The 18,834-nt window shown below is 30.5% G+C and overlaps 1 protein-coding gene across 8 annotated transcripts in view; it reads left to right on the forward strand.

Annotated features, from left to right (window-relative positions):
- The window catches only part of LOC127071081 (uncharacterized), a 152,938-nt gene that overhangs the window by 51,374 nt on the left and 82,730 nt on the right, over positions 1–18,834 (forward strand). The window contains exons 7-8 of one of the 8 annotated variants that reach the window (XM_051009947.1): positions 5,426–5,464; positions 5,758–5,904. The exons of 6 other annotated variants lie outside the window; for them this stretch is intronic. In XM_051009947.1, coding sequence (XP_050865904.1) covers positions 5,426–5,464; positions 5,758–5,889 — 171 coding nt within the window. In that variant the 3' untranslated portion in view covers positions 5,890–5,904. Of the gene's footprint in view, positions 1–5,425; positions 5,465–5,757; positions 5,905–18,834 lie in introns of those variants that run through there. One more of the 8 variants, XM_051009950.1, reaches the window with a different exon arrangement.

The raw sequence follows: 18,834 nt of genomic DNA on the forward strand, positions 1-18,834 counted from the left end.
AAGACGTCGTCCTTTTTTTTCGGGCTCGTGAGTTTCAGGAAGATTAGCCGATCGTTATCGGTACGGTTGTCTTACGTTAACGAGTAGCTACACACCCGGATCGCAACTCGTACTAAATCGTTTCCCTTCGGTTTTTGACCATACCCTTCTCTCTCTCTCTCTTTCTCTCTTTCTGTCTTGTCTACTTCCGGTTTGTCTCCTGTCGTTCGACCCTTGACGGCAAATTTTTTTTTTTTTTCTTGGAAAATCGAAATACCGATCCGTTGTTAGATCTCGACGATTTTTGCAAAATATAATGCAAAAATATAATTGCGAAATAGTAATAAGTTTAACGTGATTCTTTAATTGCAATTACAAGGGAATTTTCTTTTCTTTTTCTTCTTTTATAAACTTGAATAAAATTCTCGTTCGAGTTACAAGAAAATTTGGAATGTTAATTTTAATGCGATTCTCCATCGCTAATTCTTCCGCAAATTTCAATTGAAATTCTTATTTGATTTTAATTTTAATTGAATTCTTCTTACGATATAACGTAATGAAATGTTAGGACGAATTAAAATGAAGTTTCTTTTCTTTTTATTTTTCTTTTGGAAAGATAGAGATACCGATCCGTCGGTAGATCTTGACGATTGGGTATAAAATAGTTTGCAAGATATTATAGTAATAATTTTAATGTGATTCTTTAATTGCGATTATAAGGAAATTTTCTTTTCTTTCCTTTTTCTATTTCCTTGAAATTTTAATAAAATTCTCGTACAAGTTCCAAGAAAATTGTCAATTTAATTTTAATGCGATTCTCCAGCGCAAATTCTTTCGCAAACTTTAACGAAATTCTTATTTAATTTCAATTTTAATCGAATCCTTATAACGAAATAAATGTTAGTACGAATTAGAAGGAAGTTTATCTTTTTTCTTTTTTTCTTAAAAATATTTCTTAAAAACGAAACTCCCGTTTAAATTGTAATAAAATTATAAAATTATTTTATCAAAATATAATGAATTGGTCGCTCCGATATTAACGATGAAATTCTCATTAAAGTTATAACAAAAATTGTTCGTCAAATTGTAACGAATTTCTCTTAAAAAATTTTTCAATAAAATATAACGTTACTCGCGATAATGAAACTTGCGATAAAGTTTCTTGCCTCGATAGATACTTTAATTTTTCATTTCTTTCTTTTTTCCTTTCCTTCAAAACGCTTTTGAAGAAAAACGTTTGGAATGGGATCTTCGCATGAGCGTCTATTTGAAAAATTTACGATGGACTAAGAATAAAAAAGAAAAAGAGGACGCGGTTATCGCACCGTGAGAAAATCGACGGGGGATTTACGGTTGATATTTTCTTCTTCTTCTTTTTTTTTTTTTTTATTTTTTTTTTCCTTTTTTTCTTTCCTCTCCACGTTCAGAACTAAAACGTTCGAAGAATTATATAGCGGCGTACCGACTTCAGAAAATTTATTAGCACGCCCTTTTTCTTGCCTCCTGTCTTACGTTGGACTTAACGCTTTACTGAAAGTCTTTGGTCTGGCGCCACTTGAAACCGTACGGCCGCCGTTAAACGATCGTTAAAGAAAGAGATCGTATCTCTCTTTTGGGTCTTTCTAAGACCCCCTCATAGGTTCTCGAGTTTACCAAATTTTCTTGACAAATACGCGAACCGTCGAAGGACAACGATACTTTGTTTGCCAAAGGCATCTTTGAAATCGATATTCCAAACTTGTTCCGGACTTGTTTCCGACATGAAAAACTAACCAAAAGTTTATGTATGTATGTGTTCTTGTTTTTTTTTTTTTTCTTTTATATATATATATATATATATATATATATATATATATATATGTATGTGTGTGATATAATGAAACTTCTTAATTTTTTGTTTATTTCAAATAAATTCCTATACGGATATAATATAAATTAAAAAGAAAAGAATGTATATCTATATAATAATAAATTATGAAATATAAATTATATAAAGTAGATTTAAAATTGGGTTAATGAATATTGCATTGAATTTATTTAATGTCAAAAAATAATATTTTTAATTTGTAGTATTATATATTTAACGATAATGACAAACGAAACTATACTATTTTAACTAAAATTTTTAAGTTTTTATATCCAACTAAATGATAATATAATATTAAGTTAATCAAGAATTAATTTTACAATTTTTATTATACTATAGTATATTACAAGATTGTGTTGGATTAATGTCAAAAAATAATTTTTTAATTCGTAATATTTTCTAACTAACTGAACAATACCCATAGTCTTATATCAATTTTTTCAACAAATAAACTAAAAACGTTAAATATTTTCTATCTAACTAAATAACACTATAATATACTATTGGATTAATTAATAATTAATTTCCAAATTTTTAATATTTTCTATCAATATAACACCATAATAAAAATTGCGTTACAGAATAACCCTTGCTGATTTGATATAAAAAGAAGAAAGAAAGAAAAAAGAAATTAGTATTGAATTAGTATAAAATCAGTCGAATTATTATAGAAAACGTATTGAATTAATTGATAATTAATTTCTAAATTTTTAATATTTTCTATCAATGTAATATCATAATACAATTGCGTTACAGAGTAATCGTTGCTGATTCAATATAAAAAAAAAAAAAAAAAGAAAATGACACCATTCTTCCTCAAAATATCTTCCATATAATAAAGTTTATGAAAGATATAAAATAATTCTATCTTTCATAAAAAAAATTTAATACATGATCTCTTTTAGTAATCTCATTGGGGGTTAATTAAAATGACATAGAATTTTCGCGCTTAGCCATAAATCGACCTTTAACTTTATATCGATATAGATTAAGAAATTCGAAAGTTACTCTCCTGAGTAAAATAAATAGCGATTAAATTAATAGAACGAGTCGGCGAACGAAATCTAGCGCTTCCAGTTTGGTCTCAGTCACCTGGGAGAAAGAGAGTGGCCAGTATTGGTGCAATGGCGTGAGCTCGTTACTCTCCGTAACGAATTGTTCATTTAATTTTGCTGAACATTTTCGGCTGGGTCTCCCTCTCTCTCTCTCTCTTTCTCTTACTCTCTCTTTCTCTGTTTCTCTCTTTGTCTCTCACTGGCATCGTTGTAACCCCCTGGACAGAGCTCGTTTCGATAAATCGAGATGCAGAAAAGCGGTGCCGAAAAAAATGCGGCCCCTTTTTTTCCCGCGCCAGGAAAATATTCCGTTCGAATGGGATCGAGAGAGAGAGGGAGAGAGAGAGAGAGAGAGAGAGAGAGAGAGAGAGAGAGAGAGAGAATGGAAATGTACGCATACACGTGCGTTCTCAATTTCTTGTAAAAAAATTTAATGGCCGAACGTTGTCGACGAATGTGTATCTATCGAACGAATAAAACGTACGTAAAATTTTACTACGAAGGAAAGAGAAAGAAAGATGGAAATAGAAAGAAAGAAAGAAAGAAACAGAGAGAGAAAGAGAGAGAGAGAGAGAGAGATTCTTAGTTAAATAAACGAAGACGAAAGAGAACGTTGGCCTCTTATCGATGACAAAAGATGAAGAAGTGAAGGAGGGTGTAGTAGAGGGAGAAGAAGTAGGAGTAAGGGAAGATAGCGAGATGAGATCGTTCAAATAACGATTTCGGATGAAAATCCTCGGTCTATGAGAGAAAAAGAAGAATGGGGCGAAGTCAAAGCGATAAAAAAAGAAGAAAAAAGAGAGGGCGAATTGAAAGAAAAAAGAAACGATCACACGCACAAAAAAAAGAAAGAAATATCGGTATACAAATGGGGGGAGGAGGTGAGGTGGGTAGGTGGGTGGTTGGGTGGTTGGGACGATGGTGGTGGTAAATAAAAAACAAAAAAAAGAAAAAAGGTAAAATAAAAATAAATAAATTTCACCTCCAGGCTTGAAGGGTCGCTTGGGTTTGAATGGTACGCTGCGTAGCTACATATATATATTTAGAGATATATATATAAGTGTGTATATGTGTATATATGTGTATACGTGTATGTGTGTATGTGTATGTAGTATGTGTGTGTGTGTGTATATATATATATATATCGATGCGATACTTTCCAACGGAAATATTTTAACGAGAGCAATGTCGTCCCCGGGATTATATCTGTTCGTTGGAGCGATTCTCTATTGGATTTCAGGGGAGTTACGAAAAATATCAATTAAACATAAAAGCGTGGGTCCGTGTCATCCGATAATGGCGAGATCGCTCGGCCCCGGGCATCGAGTAATTGGGATGATGGTTGGGGGTGGAATAGAACGAGATAGAACGAGATAGAACGAGATAGATAGAGAAAGAGAGGATATAGAACGCCGAAGGGATCAAGAGGGAGTGAGTGAATGAGTGAATGAGTGAGGGTGAGAAGGGTGAGGAGAGAGAGAGAGAGAGAGAGAGAGAGAGAGAGAGAGAGAGAGAGAGAGAAAGAGAGAGGAATGGACTCGGAGAAAACAATAGTGCAAATAACACAAAGCAAATTGCAACGCTACAACTTATCACGTGTACATATATAACATATATAACGCGTGCAGATAATTAGAGAGCTTGTTAAACGTATGGCCTTACGTGTTTCGGATGATTCTCTCTCTCTCTCTCTCTTTCTCTCTCTCTTTCTCTCTGTTATCTGTTTGATTTTTTCCCTCTTCCCTTCTTCTTCTTCTTCTTCTACTTCTTCTTCTCCTTCTTCTTCTTCTTCTTCTTCTTCTTCTTCTTGTCTTGTTTTTTTTTTCTTTTAATTCCTTTTTTCCTGCATATTTCTCATACTTGGAATTGCATAGATATCATTAGATTAACGCAACTCGTTTCCTCCCCCCTCTTGTATTGTGATTATCTGTTATTGTTTGTTTTTCTTTTTTCTTCTTTCCTATTCTTCCCTGACTGACGATTGTGCTTAATGTTGCCCGTTACTGCAACGGGAATTTTTTTCTTTTTTCTTTTTTCTTTTTTTCTTCTTCTTCCCCTCTCGTTTAAAACTCTCAAGATCTCAAGATTTGTTCTCAACGTCGATTACGATTAACGGAGGTTTTATTATAGATTCAAAACGAGATGGAACGGTGATATATATATATATATTTATTTATTTATTTATTTATTTATTTATTTATTTATGTAATTATTTATCTCCTCTCTTTTTCTTTCTCTTTAGCGATAATTTATAGAGATAAAATAAAATTGTGATCGTTCAATCATCAATATCTTATCCAATTTATTTCAATAATTACCGATCATTTTTTCAAACTAAGATTGATTTTTAAATTAATATATATATATATATTTATTTATTTATTTATTCTCTCTTTTTCTCTCTTTCTCTTTGATGACATTTTTCAAAGATATAACATTACAGATATAAAAGAAAATTTATCCACGTTATCCAAATTATTTCAATAATAATTAACAATCATTTTTTCTCCAATTAATACCATAGGGAAAGTACAAGGAAAAATACCAAAGAGAAGAAAGCAAAGTAAAAAAAAGAAAAAGAAAAGAAAGAAAAAGAAACGACAGAGAGAAAGAGAAAGAAAGAGGAAACTAAAGAAGGAAGAGTAACGTTATGTTAGACCTTGACGAAGACTAGTAGCAAAAGAAACGTGTAATCTTGGAAAAGAATAAAGAATAATGTCGTGTTTACACCGTACTTTAGCCGATAACACGCTCCTCTTCTCTCTCTCTCTCTCTCTCTCTCTCTCTCTCTCTATCTATCTATCTATCTCTATCTTTCTCTAACACAAGAAAAGGTGGTTGCTTTCGAACGTTCAGATAACAGCACACAAGATCTCGTTCGTTTGCCCTCCGGCCCTTTTCGTGGATTCAAAGACGACGATGACGAGGAAGGAGGAAGAGGAAAGGGGTGGGATGGAATTACAGTGGGGTGAATTGGTGGGATGGTAAGGGGTTGGAGGAGGAGGAGTTGGCACAGTGGTAGCAAAGCTAAAGGCCAAAGGACTGACTTAAAAGAGAAGGATCGAGCAGTGCGGAGGGTGGGGGTGAATAAGAGGTGGTAGAAGGAAAGAAGGATGATGAACAGGAGGAACAGGAACAGGAGGAGGAAGAGGTGGAGAAGGAGGAGGAGGAGGAGGAGGAGGAGGAGGAGGGAGAACCGAGAGGAGTCGCGCCATCGAACTGAAGGGAAACGCTTCGCGATTCCAGCAGGTTCATTAGCGCTCCCTGTCCTTTGATTAATGGCCGCCTGAGGATACCACTCGCCACCGGTTTTCTTATGTATCATTTCACATTCTCTTTCTCTTTCTTTCTTTCTTTTTTTTTCTTTTTTTTCTGGTTTGTTTTTTGTTTTGTTTTTTTTTTTGTCTTTTTTTTGTTTTTTTTACTTTCTTTCTGTCTTCTTCTTCTTCTTAGTTTTGTTTCTTATTTATACTCGTACACTTATTCTTTCTTACTCTATTCGTATGATTCTATCTTTTTCTCTCTTTCTTACTTTATCTCTTCTTCTCTTTCTCGCTTATAGATTTTTTTTTCCGATTTATTTTTTATTTTTATTTTTTACTTATACTCGTACTCTATTCGCATGACTCTGTCTCTTTCTCTCTTTCTCTTACTGCTTTCTTTCTGATTTATTTTTTCTTCTTCTTATCCCCACTCCTTCTTTTTCTTACGTATGTACTTGTATTTATATTCGTATTTTTATTCTTTCTTATTCTATTCGTATGACTCTCTCTCTCTCTCTTTCTCTCTTACTGATTTGTTCTTCTGATTTATTTTTTCTTCTTATATCTTCACTTCTTCTTCTTCTTCCTCTTCTTCTTCTTCTTCTTTTTCTTCTCCCTTCTCTAGATCGGATCGTTAAGATGATACTCCTACGAGACAAGCCGCGTACGAAATCGCACCGGTTACGACGGTTCCCATTAAGAAAGACTCATACGAGTTATCACCTGGCACAAATAGCCCGAAGATATTCGCTTGTCGTATCATTAAATTCGATCTCTCGTGATATTATGTCTCAAATTTGACTTCGGCCTCTGTCAAATTGATATTTCGATAAATAATACTTGTTATTGATGAGTAATAAAGTATTGTAAGAATTTTTTATATTTTGGATTGGATAAGAATTTTATTGGCACGGTTTAATTTTCTTTTTTTTTTTCTTTTCTTTTCTTTTCTTTTTGACAAAAGGTTTTAATGACTAATCTAATTTTAATATGATATAATGTGTGTGTGCACGTGTAGGTATGTGTGTGTAAAATTTAATGTACTTCGTAAAAAAATTTTATTAAAAAATTGATATAATTTTACTACGGTGTAATGTGTAACTGTATGCACGCGCGTGTATAAAATTTGATAACACTATACTTCGTAAAAAATTTTTATTAAAACATTAGTAATATTAAAAATAAAATATATTATATTGTAGAATGGAAAATATTGAAAATTCAATGATCACTTATCTGTTTGAATTCAATATAATATTATAGTTCTGTATTAAATTAATATTATTATATCGTAGTAGTTTTGTTGCTAAATACCTGTTTGTTTAGATACAAAATATAGATAATTTCGAGATTATTTATAATTAAATTCCATGGTATATTATACTATATTATAATATTATTTTCTTTTTATTTTTCAATATATTTAAAATTCCGAGATTACACTGATTGACTAATATTATTTAATTTATAAATCGTCTAAAACAATACTATAGTATACTATACTATACTATAATGTTTTAATTCAGATACAAAATTACTAAAAATATATTTTTTTTCTTTTATTTATTCACTTATTTGACTACAAAATATTTAGAATTTTAAGATTATACGTATTTACTAATCTCTAATACAACACTACACCATACTATACTATACTGTTTTAACACGAATACAAAATACTAACAAGTTTATAATATATTACATATATACATCCTACAACGTTACTTAATAAATCACTTACAGATTACTTACATCAAATTAATCATTTCATATAATTAAAGATACAGAAACTTACAAAATTTCAATACTTCTTATAGATCAATCTTACAATACCTATCTATCAATATCCCATTAAATAATTCATACCAAAAAAAAAAGAAAAGAGAGAAAAACAAAAAATCTTTTTACTTTCGCAAACTTTCGAATAAAATGCAAAAGATCAAGTATGAAAATTGTTTAACCAAATGACACAAACGTCTAAATTCACTTTCGAGTTTCTTCTTTCGAGTTAAAGTTATCAATTATTCTATTGAGCCTTCTTCGAATTATTCATTAGTTCAAAGTTCGACATTCGAAGGGTACCTGACACTTCTATCCTTCTCTCTCTCTCTCTCTCTCTCTCTCTCTCTCGCTCTTTCTCTTTCTCGTTCTTTCTCTTTACTTCCATTCTTTCTAACCATTCACGAACGCGAACGTAGAAGTTTCGATAGAAGATCGAGCATACGTCGGAGTTATAGCGTTCACACTGGAAAAGTAAGTACCTTTTCGTTTCTCTCGTTCGAATTCACGTAGACTTCCTGCGAACAAAGTTAATTCATTCAATTCGTACGTAGAACAATGGCGAATAGGTTACATCGTGACTTTGCCGTTTATTAATGATCCTGATTGAGGATGCATTTTCATTCTCTAATGGCACAGTTCGAATTCTATTCTTTTCAAAGACGTCTTTTCACTTTCGCACCGTACTTATACGATTTCTTCGTAGATATTAATTATTTGTTTGAGTACGCGTTGTTGCGTATGAATTGTAAAAGAGAGAGAGAGAAGGGAAAAGAAAGAAAGAAAAAGAAGAAAATAATGTATTTATTAGTAACATAATCGTTTATGCTTTATGTATCAATTTTTCTTCATTGATTTTGATAATTATTGGATAGAAAAAGCGTAAAATGATATATATAAATTAAAAAAAAAAAAAAAATAGATAAAGAAATAAATAAATAAAAAGAGAAAAAGATTTTATTATTAAGATAGTTATATCTAAGGATCTATTTATTAGGATTTATTTATTATTAAGATAATTATATTTAAATATATTTGATAAATATATTCAAAGTTTTTAATCTCAAGAGGAAAAAGATAATAGATAAAGTAAATAGAAATAAATAGAACGAAGGAAAGAAAAAGATAGGAAGAAAGATAGATAGATAGATAGATAGATAGATATATAGATAAGTTTTATATAATTAAATAGATACTTTGTATAATTCAATTAAATATATCTTATATAATTATATAGATGATAAGAAATATTCGAATTTTTAATATTTCTTATTTATTATCAGTTATTATTTAGTATCAGTTTAAATATAATAACGTAATATAATATAATATATTATAATATAATATTGGATTAGTTTAAAAGACTAATTTCATGATTTATAGTATTTTCCATCTAATTAAACAACGCTATAATATTATATCAATTTAATCAACAGGTATTAAATTATCTGAAAATTGTTTCTGAAAATTTCATAACTAACAATGACAACACTCTTGTACTTACAATATAATATATTATTATATCATATTACAATAATATATTTAATAATATAATTTTTCTGAAAGTTTCATAACTAACTAACTAACTAACACCGTAGTATTCACAATATAATATATTATTATATTATATTATAATAATATATTTTACAATATAATTATATTACAAACTAGCCAATAAACATTGTTGTAATCATACACACAAACACAAATATAAAAATAATATAAAAATAAATAAATAAATAAAAAATAAATTAAAAATAAAATAAATTAAAAATCATATATAAATAGATAGATAGATACATAGATAGGGAAGAAAAGAAAGACAGAGACAGAAAAGAGAAAGAAAAGGAAAGGACAGGAAAGGATAAAGAGAAAAGAATGGCGCCCACGCGTTATGCTAACACTAACGCTGCCGACACGGGCTGGGTGGTCCTATTTTACTCCACCCACTCACCCTTTTGCGGCCCTTTCGTGGCCCGCATCTTCGTCGCTCGGATGAGCATACAAATACAACTAATTCCGCAGATCCACTAACGATCGGTCGATGCTCTGACTTTTTGAATAGGATGACTATTTCCATTCGAAACGAACTTGTCTTGCGGAATCATAAAACATTTACATTTATACAAGGACTCGTCGTATCTCCGTATTTTATTGGATAACGGATAAAAGAAAGAGAAAGGAGAGAAAAAGAAAAGCAGAAAAAAGAATTCTAGGAAAATTATTTTTTTCCTTATTATTATAAAAAATCAAGAAAAATCGTATTATTCGTTTAACCTTGAAATTTATATCAACGATACTACAACACATACATTTTTTTTTTTTTATTCTCTTTTCTTTTTTTTTTCTTTATTTTTTTTTTATCATTGTTTTTATAATATATTCGATTATTACAAAATTAAATTGAATAGCTTCGTGTTAATTTCCTTTTTTTTTTTTTTTCTTTCTAATGTAAAATATCAAAAAGGGAAGAAAAAGTGAAAAGAGAAAACAAATTTACTGTTAAGAACAGATATTTTAGAACGTGATTTTAACGATTCTCTCTTCGATCTGTCCTCCGAATTTCTAAGAAAAGAAAAAGAGAGAGAGAGAGAGAGAGAGAGAGAGAGAGAGAGAGAGAGAGAGAAAGAATTTGTATAAAAAAAGAAACAGTCATTGAAAAATTCTCATTGAAATTTATTAATTATCTCCACCTTTCAACGATAACGCAACTGCAGCGTAAAAGAAAAATTTGAACAACAACAAATAGAAAGAAAACTTAACATAAAATGTTATATTAATAATACATCCATTAATACCAGCATAAAAAAAGAAGAAGAAGAAAATACAAATTAACTATTAAAAAAAAAAGACAAAAATAAGTATCTCAAAACATGATTTCGATGATTCTCTCTTCGACCTACGAGTTCTGAAGGAGACCAAAAAAGAAAAAACAAAAGAGAGAGAGAGAAAGAAAATACGAACAAAAAAAAAGAAAACAGAAAGAAATCACTATAAAAAAAAAAAATAAAATAAAATAAAATAAAAGAAACAAAAAAACTACATTGAAATTTATTTACCGTCTCGACGAATGAAAAATTCATTTTTAAACCTTGAAAGAAACAGAACGAGAGAGAGAGAGAGAGAGAGAGAGAGAGAGAGAGAGAGAGATAGATAGCTAAATGGACGGAGAGAGGGATGAAAGAAAAAGATAGATAGACAGAAAGAGAAAGAAAGAATTTTCAAGATGAGAAGAGGAAACGAGAGAGGCGGAGGTGCGAATGAGGGCAGCTTGTAGTGACGCCTCCATCCAACTTGGCGCTCCCCTTATGTCAACACCTTTGACGAACCTAACCACCCTAACCATAGTCCGCCCCCTCGCGGATCCCTTCGTACACCACACGATACGTGCCTTCTCTCTACGCCCCTGAATTCATTCGGACGATAAACATCTTGGCCGCTCCTCGCATATAATCCGTAACGCGAAGGAGCCCATTCACACCGGCACGCCATAGTCTTCTCAATGGAACTCGAACTTATGAATGGTGAAACTACGATTAGTATAGATATTACCATAGGATCGTGTTCGTTGTACCATCGATGTTTTCCCTAACGTAATAATTGTTCTTTTTCTTTTTTGTAATTTCTTTTCTCCTTTTTTTCTTCTCTTTTCTATCTTCTCTTGTATTATTTTGTCTTTCTCTCGCTCGTTTTCTTTTTTCTTCTCTCTCTTTTTTTGTTTTTTATCTTGTTAATCCGAGAGGGTTGAAAGTTCTTAGGTGATATTAATTATCGGTCAAACTTTTCTTTTCTTCTTCCTTCTTTCTTTTTTTCTTTGGGACTTGTTTTTTTTTTTTTTTTTTTTTAACTAAATTTTTTGATTAGTAAATTAGTTTAGTACGAGTTTTTAACTAGTATAATTTAAAAAATTAAAAGCCGTTTTTGGCACGATTCATCCTTGTGTATTAATTATTTTTTGATAATAAATCTTTTTTTATTAGATATTATAAATCTATCTTATATTAAATAATTTATTATTTGAATAAGATTTTAAGACATGACTTTCTTTTCCCCAATAATTGATACAATAAATATTTTGTTGTTTCAAAAAAATCTATAATACGTATACCTTCTATTAACCATGTTAAATATTTATATAATTATTTTTATCTCTTGAAATTGATTAGCAATTTGCATTCTATGTAATAAGTAATATATTAAATATATTCTCGCAGATATTACATACGTTATATCGCATGAATAAAATTTATTATCATTTGATAATACAAACTTGTATTTTTAAGAATTTATTTTTCACAATCTCTTATATTCCAATAATTCATATATTATCTATTACAAATAAACTTGTTATTATCAAACACATTACATAACAATAACCTTATATCTAATAATTTATAATTATTTAATGACATTAAATATACCAATAAACGCATCAATAACAATTAATAATAAACAAAAAGAAAAATTATATACATATTCAACAAAAAAAAAATGAAAGAAAAGTAAAATACAAAAAGATTCACATCAAAGTACGCAATCGAAAAACAAGAAAATAAAATCACGTCGATCATCAGATATAAATAAAAATAATAAATAAAAATGAATTCCAAAGAATTCTTCGTCGGAATCGATTTTATCCATTTTTCATTGATTTTCCAAACGCTTTTATGATATTCGTCAAATTTACTTTAAACTCAAAATTCTTCGACACTTAATACACATAAAGAAAAAAAAGTTAGAAACATATTTACTTATATACATACATACATACATATATACATACATACATACATACATACATACATATATATATATAAAATATAATAATATCGATTTTAAAAAATAACGTTAGTATGGTTCCGCAAAAGTCTATGTCGGAGCTTAGAGGTCGACGACGTTTCGATTCGACAAAAATATATCCGGTTTCGATTCTCTTTTCGTGAATCGGTCGTTGGTTCTCGAATGTCGCGCGGAGGCACTAAGTGGAAATTGTTGTCAAAAACAGGAGAAACGGGAGGATCGGAGTGCCGTTGTACCCAGTGTCGGAGGGTACCGTGTGTGCCGTCCGAGCTCACCGGTCATATATTTGAAAGTTCGATGTGTGCAACGTTAGAGCATGTGTACGTGGGCGTGAGCCTACCTACATATATATATATATATATATATATATATATATACATACATATCTGTACCTATATATATATTTTACTTGATCCACCAAATTTTCGAAGTACAGACGAAATATTTCGAAAAACAGAAAGAAAAGAAACACTTGAAAAAAATCGACCTTCTTTTCTACTTTCTTCCTAAATCGGAGACGAAACGTTTCGAGAGAGAAGAAATAAAAGAAAATAAATTGACCTCCTTTATACCTTCCTCTACCAAAAAAAAAAAGAAAGAAATAGAGAGAGAGAGAGAGAGAGAAGACTGAAGATTAGAAACTTTTATAAGCAAAGATCTTTCTTAAATAACCATCAAACACTTGTACATGTTATTCGAAAACGTGTATTGAAAAATGATTTGGTATACCTCCTTAAACTTCTTCGAATCAATCACGATATTTCTACTAATGATTCCCTTTTTATGAAATACATAGTAAGAGAAAAAACAGACTGACGGTGATAAAGAAATAGAGATAAAGAAATAGAGATAGAGATAGAGATAGAGAGCTTCCGCTATCGTTCGTTTTCAACGAAACGAACGACTTTCTCTCTCTCTCTCTCTCTCTCTCTCTCTCTCTCTCTCTCTCTCTCTCTCTATTCGTTAAAGTGTCGCGCATGTTGGTTTCTTCTTCGTTTTTTTTTCTGACAAATACCAGACATTTCTCTCTCTCTCTCTCTCTCTTTCTCTCTGTCTTTCTATATCTCTCCCGAAATACCAAAGCGTAGTGAGGACTCTAACGCGCGAGAAAGAGAAAGAGTGAGAAAGAGAGAGAGAAAGAGAGGTTGTTGGGAGGGGTGAGGGAGAAGAGTGAAGAGGGCACCCTCGGTGTTTCCTTCTTCGCTCTACTAAGCAATAAAGTCGTATTGTTTTTGTGGCGTTTGCGCCGCTTTAACGCCCGGCAATATAACTTTAACAACTCTCCCTATACGTTCCTCGAAGGAGGATGGCAACGAAGATAGAGAGATATGAAAGAGAGAAAGAGAAAGAGAAAGATATATATATATATATATATATATATATATATATATATATATATATATATATGAAAGAGTGAATAAAAGAGAGAGAATGAGAATGAGAATGAGAATGAGAAAGAGAAAGAGAAAGATAAGTCCCAATGACGACGTAGTGCCTAACACGGCGCCAGAAGAACCTCCAAAGCTCCATAGGTCGTTGGATGCTTGTGGACCATGGGACCATGGGACCATGGGACCCATGAACGTTGTACATCGTCGGACGGCCCGGATACGCCGACGTATAAGCTCCTCGTGTACACCGAACGACCCAACCCACCCGTTAGACCCTCGTAAAACTTTTTCTCGATCCTTTTGGCTCGATCCTACGAAGGAAACGGTCCTCTACGAACGTTCTTCGACGTTCGAGGATTTAATTTGGCCGACCGTACTCTTTCTTTCTTTCTTTCTTTCTTTCTTTTCTTTTCTTTTCTTTTCTTTTTTTTTCTTTATTTTTTTATTTCTTCATCTATCTTTCTTTTATTCTTGCTGTCTTTCTTTCCTGATTTGTCTTCGTTCTTTTTTTGTTTTTTTGTTTTGTTTTCTTTCTTCTATTTTTTTTTTTTTTTTTTTTTATACTTTTGATTAAGTTTCTTTGGTTTCTTTAAACTCCTTACAAGTTCGATACTTATCGGATGGTTTATCAGATCGATTTCGGTAACGTTAAAGATACGCGAGAGTATCTCTTCGATATATTTTTTTGTTGCAATTGATTATTTATTAGATTTGTTTTGTTTAATGTGTAACATGATCGTTCATATTTACTATAGTTGGTTAGTTTTTATTATTATTAGTTTTCTTTCTTTCTTTCTTTTTTTTTGTAGTGTGAAAATATGGATATATTCTTTCAGTACGTTTTCAATCAATACACTGGGTGTTAATCATTTTATGATATTATTTTTTAAAATATAGAGTGGTATATATATATATTCACATATATATTTTATAATTCATTCGATCTCTTTCTTACAATTTATCGTTTTACTTAAATCATTAATCTCATCGATGACAATCCTTTCGATGTCATAATTTGACCAATCGTATTCTCTTTCTCTTTCATAGTATTTTTTCTTCTTCTTCTTCTTTTAGTTTCTTTTTTGTCTTTCAAACTCTTTCCAAATTTGACACTTATCGGTTGATTTATCACATCGATTTCAGCAACATTAAAGATACTCGAGAATATGTTTTGAAATTTAATATATTGCTTGCTACGATCAATTATTCGTAAGATCGTACAAAATTTTAACATAATCGACTATATACACGATGATTAATATTAATGTTTCCGTGCAATACAGTAAGAATTGATAATTTTATGGTATTCATTATTTTTTTTAATATATACTGATATATACGTATCTTATAATTCGTTCGATCTCTTTCTTACAATTTATCATTTTACTTAAATCATTAATCTCAGCAATGACAATCTTTTCGGTATAATAATTTGACCAATCATTCTCTCTCTCTCTCTCTCTCTTTCTTTCATAGTGTTAGTTTCTTCTTTCGGTTTCTTTTTCGTTTTTCAAACTCTTTCTAAATTCGACACTTATCTATTGATTCATCATATCGATTTCAAAATCATTCGTATGTAACATAATCGCTTCTATGCATGACTTAATTAGCTAAAATCGAAAAATATAAATATTCTTTCATTACATTTTCACTTAATACGATTGAAAATAAGATTTAATAATCTTATGGTGTTGATTATTTCTCAGAATCGTTTCTATTGATTGAAATCGTTCTCTGATCTCTTTCTTACAATTTATCTTATTACTTAAATCGTTTATCGCCATGAAATTTTTTTTTTTACAATTCGACCGATCGTATTCTCTCTCTCTTTTTTTTTATTTTGAAATTCTTCGAAATTCGATACTTATCCAATGCTTTATTATATCGACTCGAACAACGTAAAAGGGTACTTGAGAATATCTCTAATATATTTTTTTGCTGCAATCAATTATTCATAAGATCCATTCATATATAACATAATCACGTATATGCATGATGTAAATAAAATATCTAAAGTGTTCTTTTTTTCGAATCAATGTATGTAAATATTCTTTTACTATGTTTTCATTCAATAGAGTGAGACGTAATGATATTATAGTGTTCATTATTTCTTAAAATATAGATACGAATCGTTCTCTCTCTCTCTCTCTCTCTCTCTCTCTTTCTCTCTTTTTTATAATTTATCTTATTACTTAAATCGTTTATCTCCTCGATGACAATTTATTTGATGTCATAATTTGGCCTACTATAATTTCTCCCTCTCTTCTCTTTCTTCGTCTCTTATTTCAACTTCCTTAAGAAATTTAATTTATTCGATATTTTATTATCAACAACATTAAAGATAACATCAAGTATATCTCTAACAACTTATTCTCTCAAATCAATTATTTATAAGATCGTTGATATAGCATAATCGTCGTTCGTACATTGATAATGTTCTTCTCTTTAAATGAATGAAAATATTTGTTGGCCTGATTTTTTTCTCGATCTAAATACTCTTGAAATCTGAAATCTCTCTGTTTCTACGGAATGTAATTTTATGGTGTAGCTTATCTCCGAAAGTAGATATCTCGAACAACAGTTGGTTAATTAGAAGAAGGAAAAGAAAAAGAAAGAAAGTATGTAAGAAAGAAAAGAAAAGACAAAAACGAAGGAAAAAGAAAAAAGAGGAAATAGTTCGACCTTGCAGTTTATCGTGTTACTTAAATCGTTTATCTCGTCGACGACAGTCTTCTTTGGTGTTAACATTATTAACACGATAATGGACAGGACTGTTGGCCAAGAGCTATCAAATGTTTTTCGACAAACTAGAACATTTCTAGGGAGATATTCGAAAAGGTAAACGCGTGTCAGGCCGATAATATAACGTTAACCTGTTTTAGTCTATGTATGTATGTATGTATGTATCTTTTGAAAGCTTTCAAACCAAATTGGATTTATCTTTGAACTGAGATTTAGGTATTTTCTAACGAACGAAAAAGAGAATCTACATAATTGTAAATTGTACTAGGAAAATAATTATTTGAGAAGGATTATAGGATTTTTAAGAAATATAAAATTGTATGAATTTATAATCCACACATAAGCACATATATATGTGTGTGTGTGTGTGTGTGTGTATAATATAATTGTTGTTATAATAATTATTATTGTATAATATATATATATATATATTTATCAGTCTAATACTCTATTAATATATTACATAAATAATATTACTAAACAGATGTTTAAAACACGTTATTATTTTTCTAAATAATAATAACATTTATCTACAAACATCATTATTACCCTTTTAAATAATAATAATAATAATTATTATTATTATTATTATTATTATCATTATTATTTACAAGCATTATTACATTTCTTTAGATAATATTGTTATTGTGAATATTTCTTTAATATTATATAAATTATAAAATATCTTGTAAGAAAATCAGAAAAAGTTTTCTCCAACGGTTTAACTCGATAACAGAAATAGAAAACGGAGGATGTAGATAATAAATAAAAGAAAAGGAATAGTTTTAGAAATTAGAAAGATAGAGAGAGAGAAGGAGATATAGAAGCAGAGAAAAAGAGAGAGAGAGAAACAGAGAAAGAGACAGAGGAATCACTTTGTTAGCGTCTTTCTCTCCTTCAGCATGTATATGCTAATGCGAGACGAATGTCTTCTCCTTCGGCACCCTCTCCAAAGTTTCTCTCTCTCTCTCTCTCTCTCTCTCTCTCTCTCTCTCTCTCTCTCTCTCTCTCTCTCTCTCTCTCTCTCTCTCTCTTTCTCTTTCTGTTTCTCTTTCTCTTTCTCTTTCTGTTTCTCTACAGACAGTATTTCGTGTCTTTAACTTATAATACGGTATAGCACGTCGACGACTTAGGAGGATGCTTTACCTCGTGGGCGTGTTTGTTTCTCTAAACTCTTCTCCACGGGGCGGCTCACATCCAACAGCTTTTTCGAGAATCGATCGTGCATCGATACTGCGATAGATTAACCAAAATTATCGTGGTATCCGAACGATCTATCTATCGGAATAAAAGGAGACTTGTTTCGGTCACTTAAATTTCCAAAAATCAAAAAAAGAAAAGTAAAATATAAAACAAACACGAAGAAGAATCAATTCAAATATCTTTTCGTTGTTCGTATTGTTTAATTCTGTTTTTCGATATTTTTAATTAGAAATATCGTACGCTTCTGCGAATTGTAAAATATGATAATTATGATATGATGTATTAGAGATTAAGAGATACTGAAGTTAATAAAAAAAGTGAAGAGAGATAGAGAGTAATTAGGGAAGAAACGAGTTGATTAGAGAAAAATAGAGAGGAAATTATAGAAAGAGAGAAGGAGAGAACGAGCGTGTTAGTAAACGAGAAAGATAGATAAAGAGAACATGAGAGAAAGAAAGATAGAACTTGAATAAGGGAGAGAAAGAGAGAGAGAGAGAGAGAGATAATAAAAGAAAAAGAACAAAATTTAGGGAGATAGAATGAGAATATAAGAGAGAAAGAAATAATAAGAGAAAGAAAGATAGAGAGAGAGAGAGAAAGAGAGAATTTAAAAAAAATGGGTAGAATTAGAAGAAGAAAAAGATGATAAAAAAAAGAGAGATAGAATGATAGTAAGAGAGAGAGAAAGAGAAAGAAAACGAGCATTAGAAAGATATGTAAAGGGAACATAAGAGGAAGTAAGATAGTAGTAAAAA

The sequence above is a fragment of the Vespula vulgaris genome, chromosome 20 (assembly GCF_905475345.1).
Source record: "Vespula vulgaris chromosome 20, iyVesVulg1.1, whole genome shotgun sequence".
Lineage (NCBI taxonomy): Eukaryota > Metazoa > Arthropoda > Insecta > Hymenoptera > Vespidae > Vespula > Vespula vulgaris.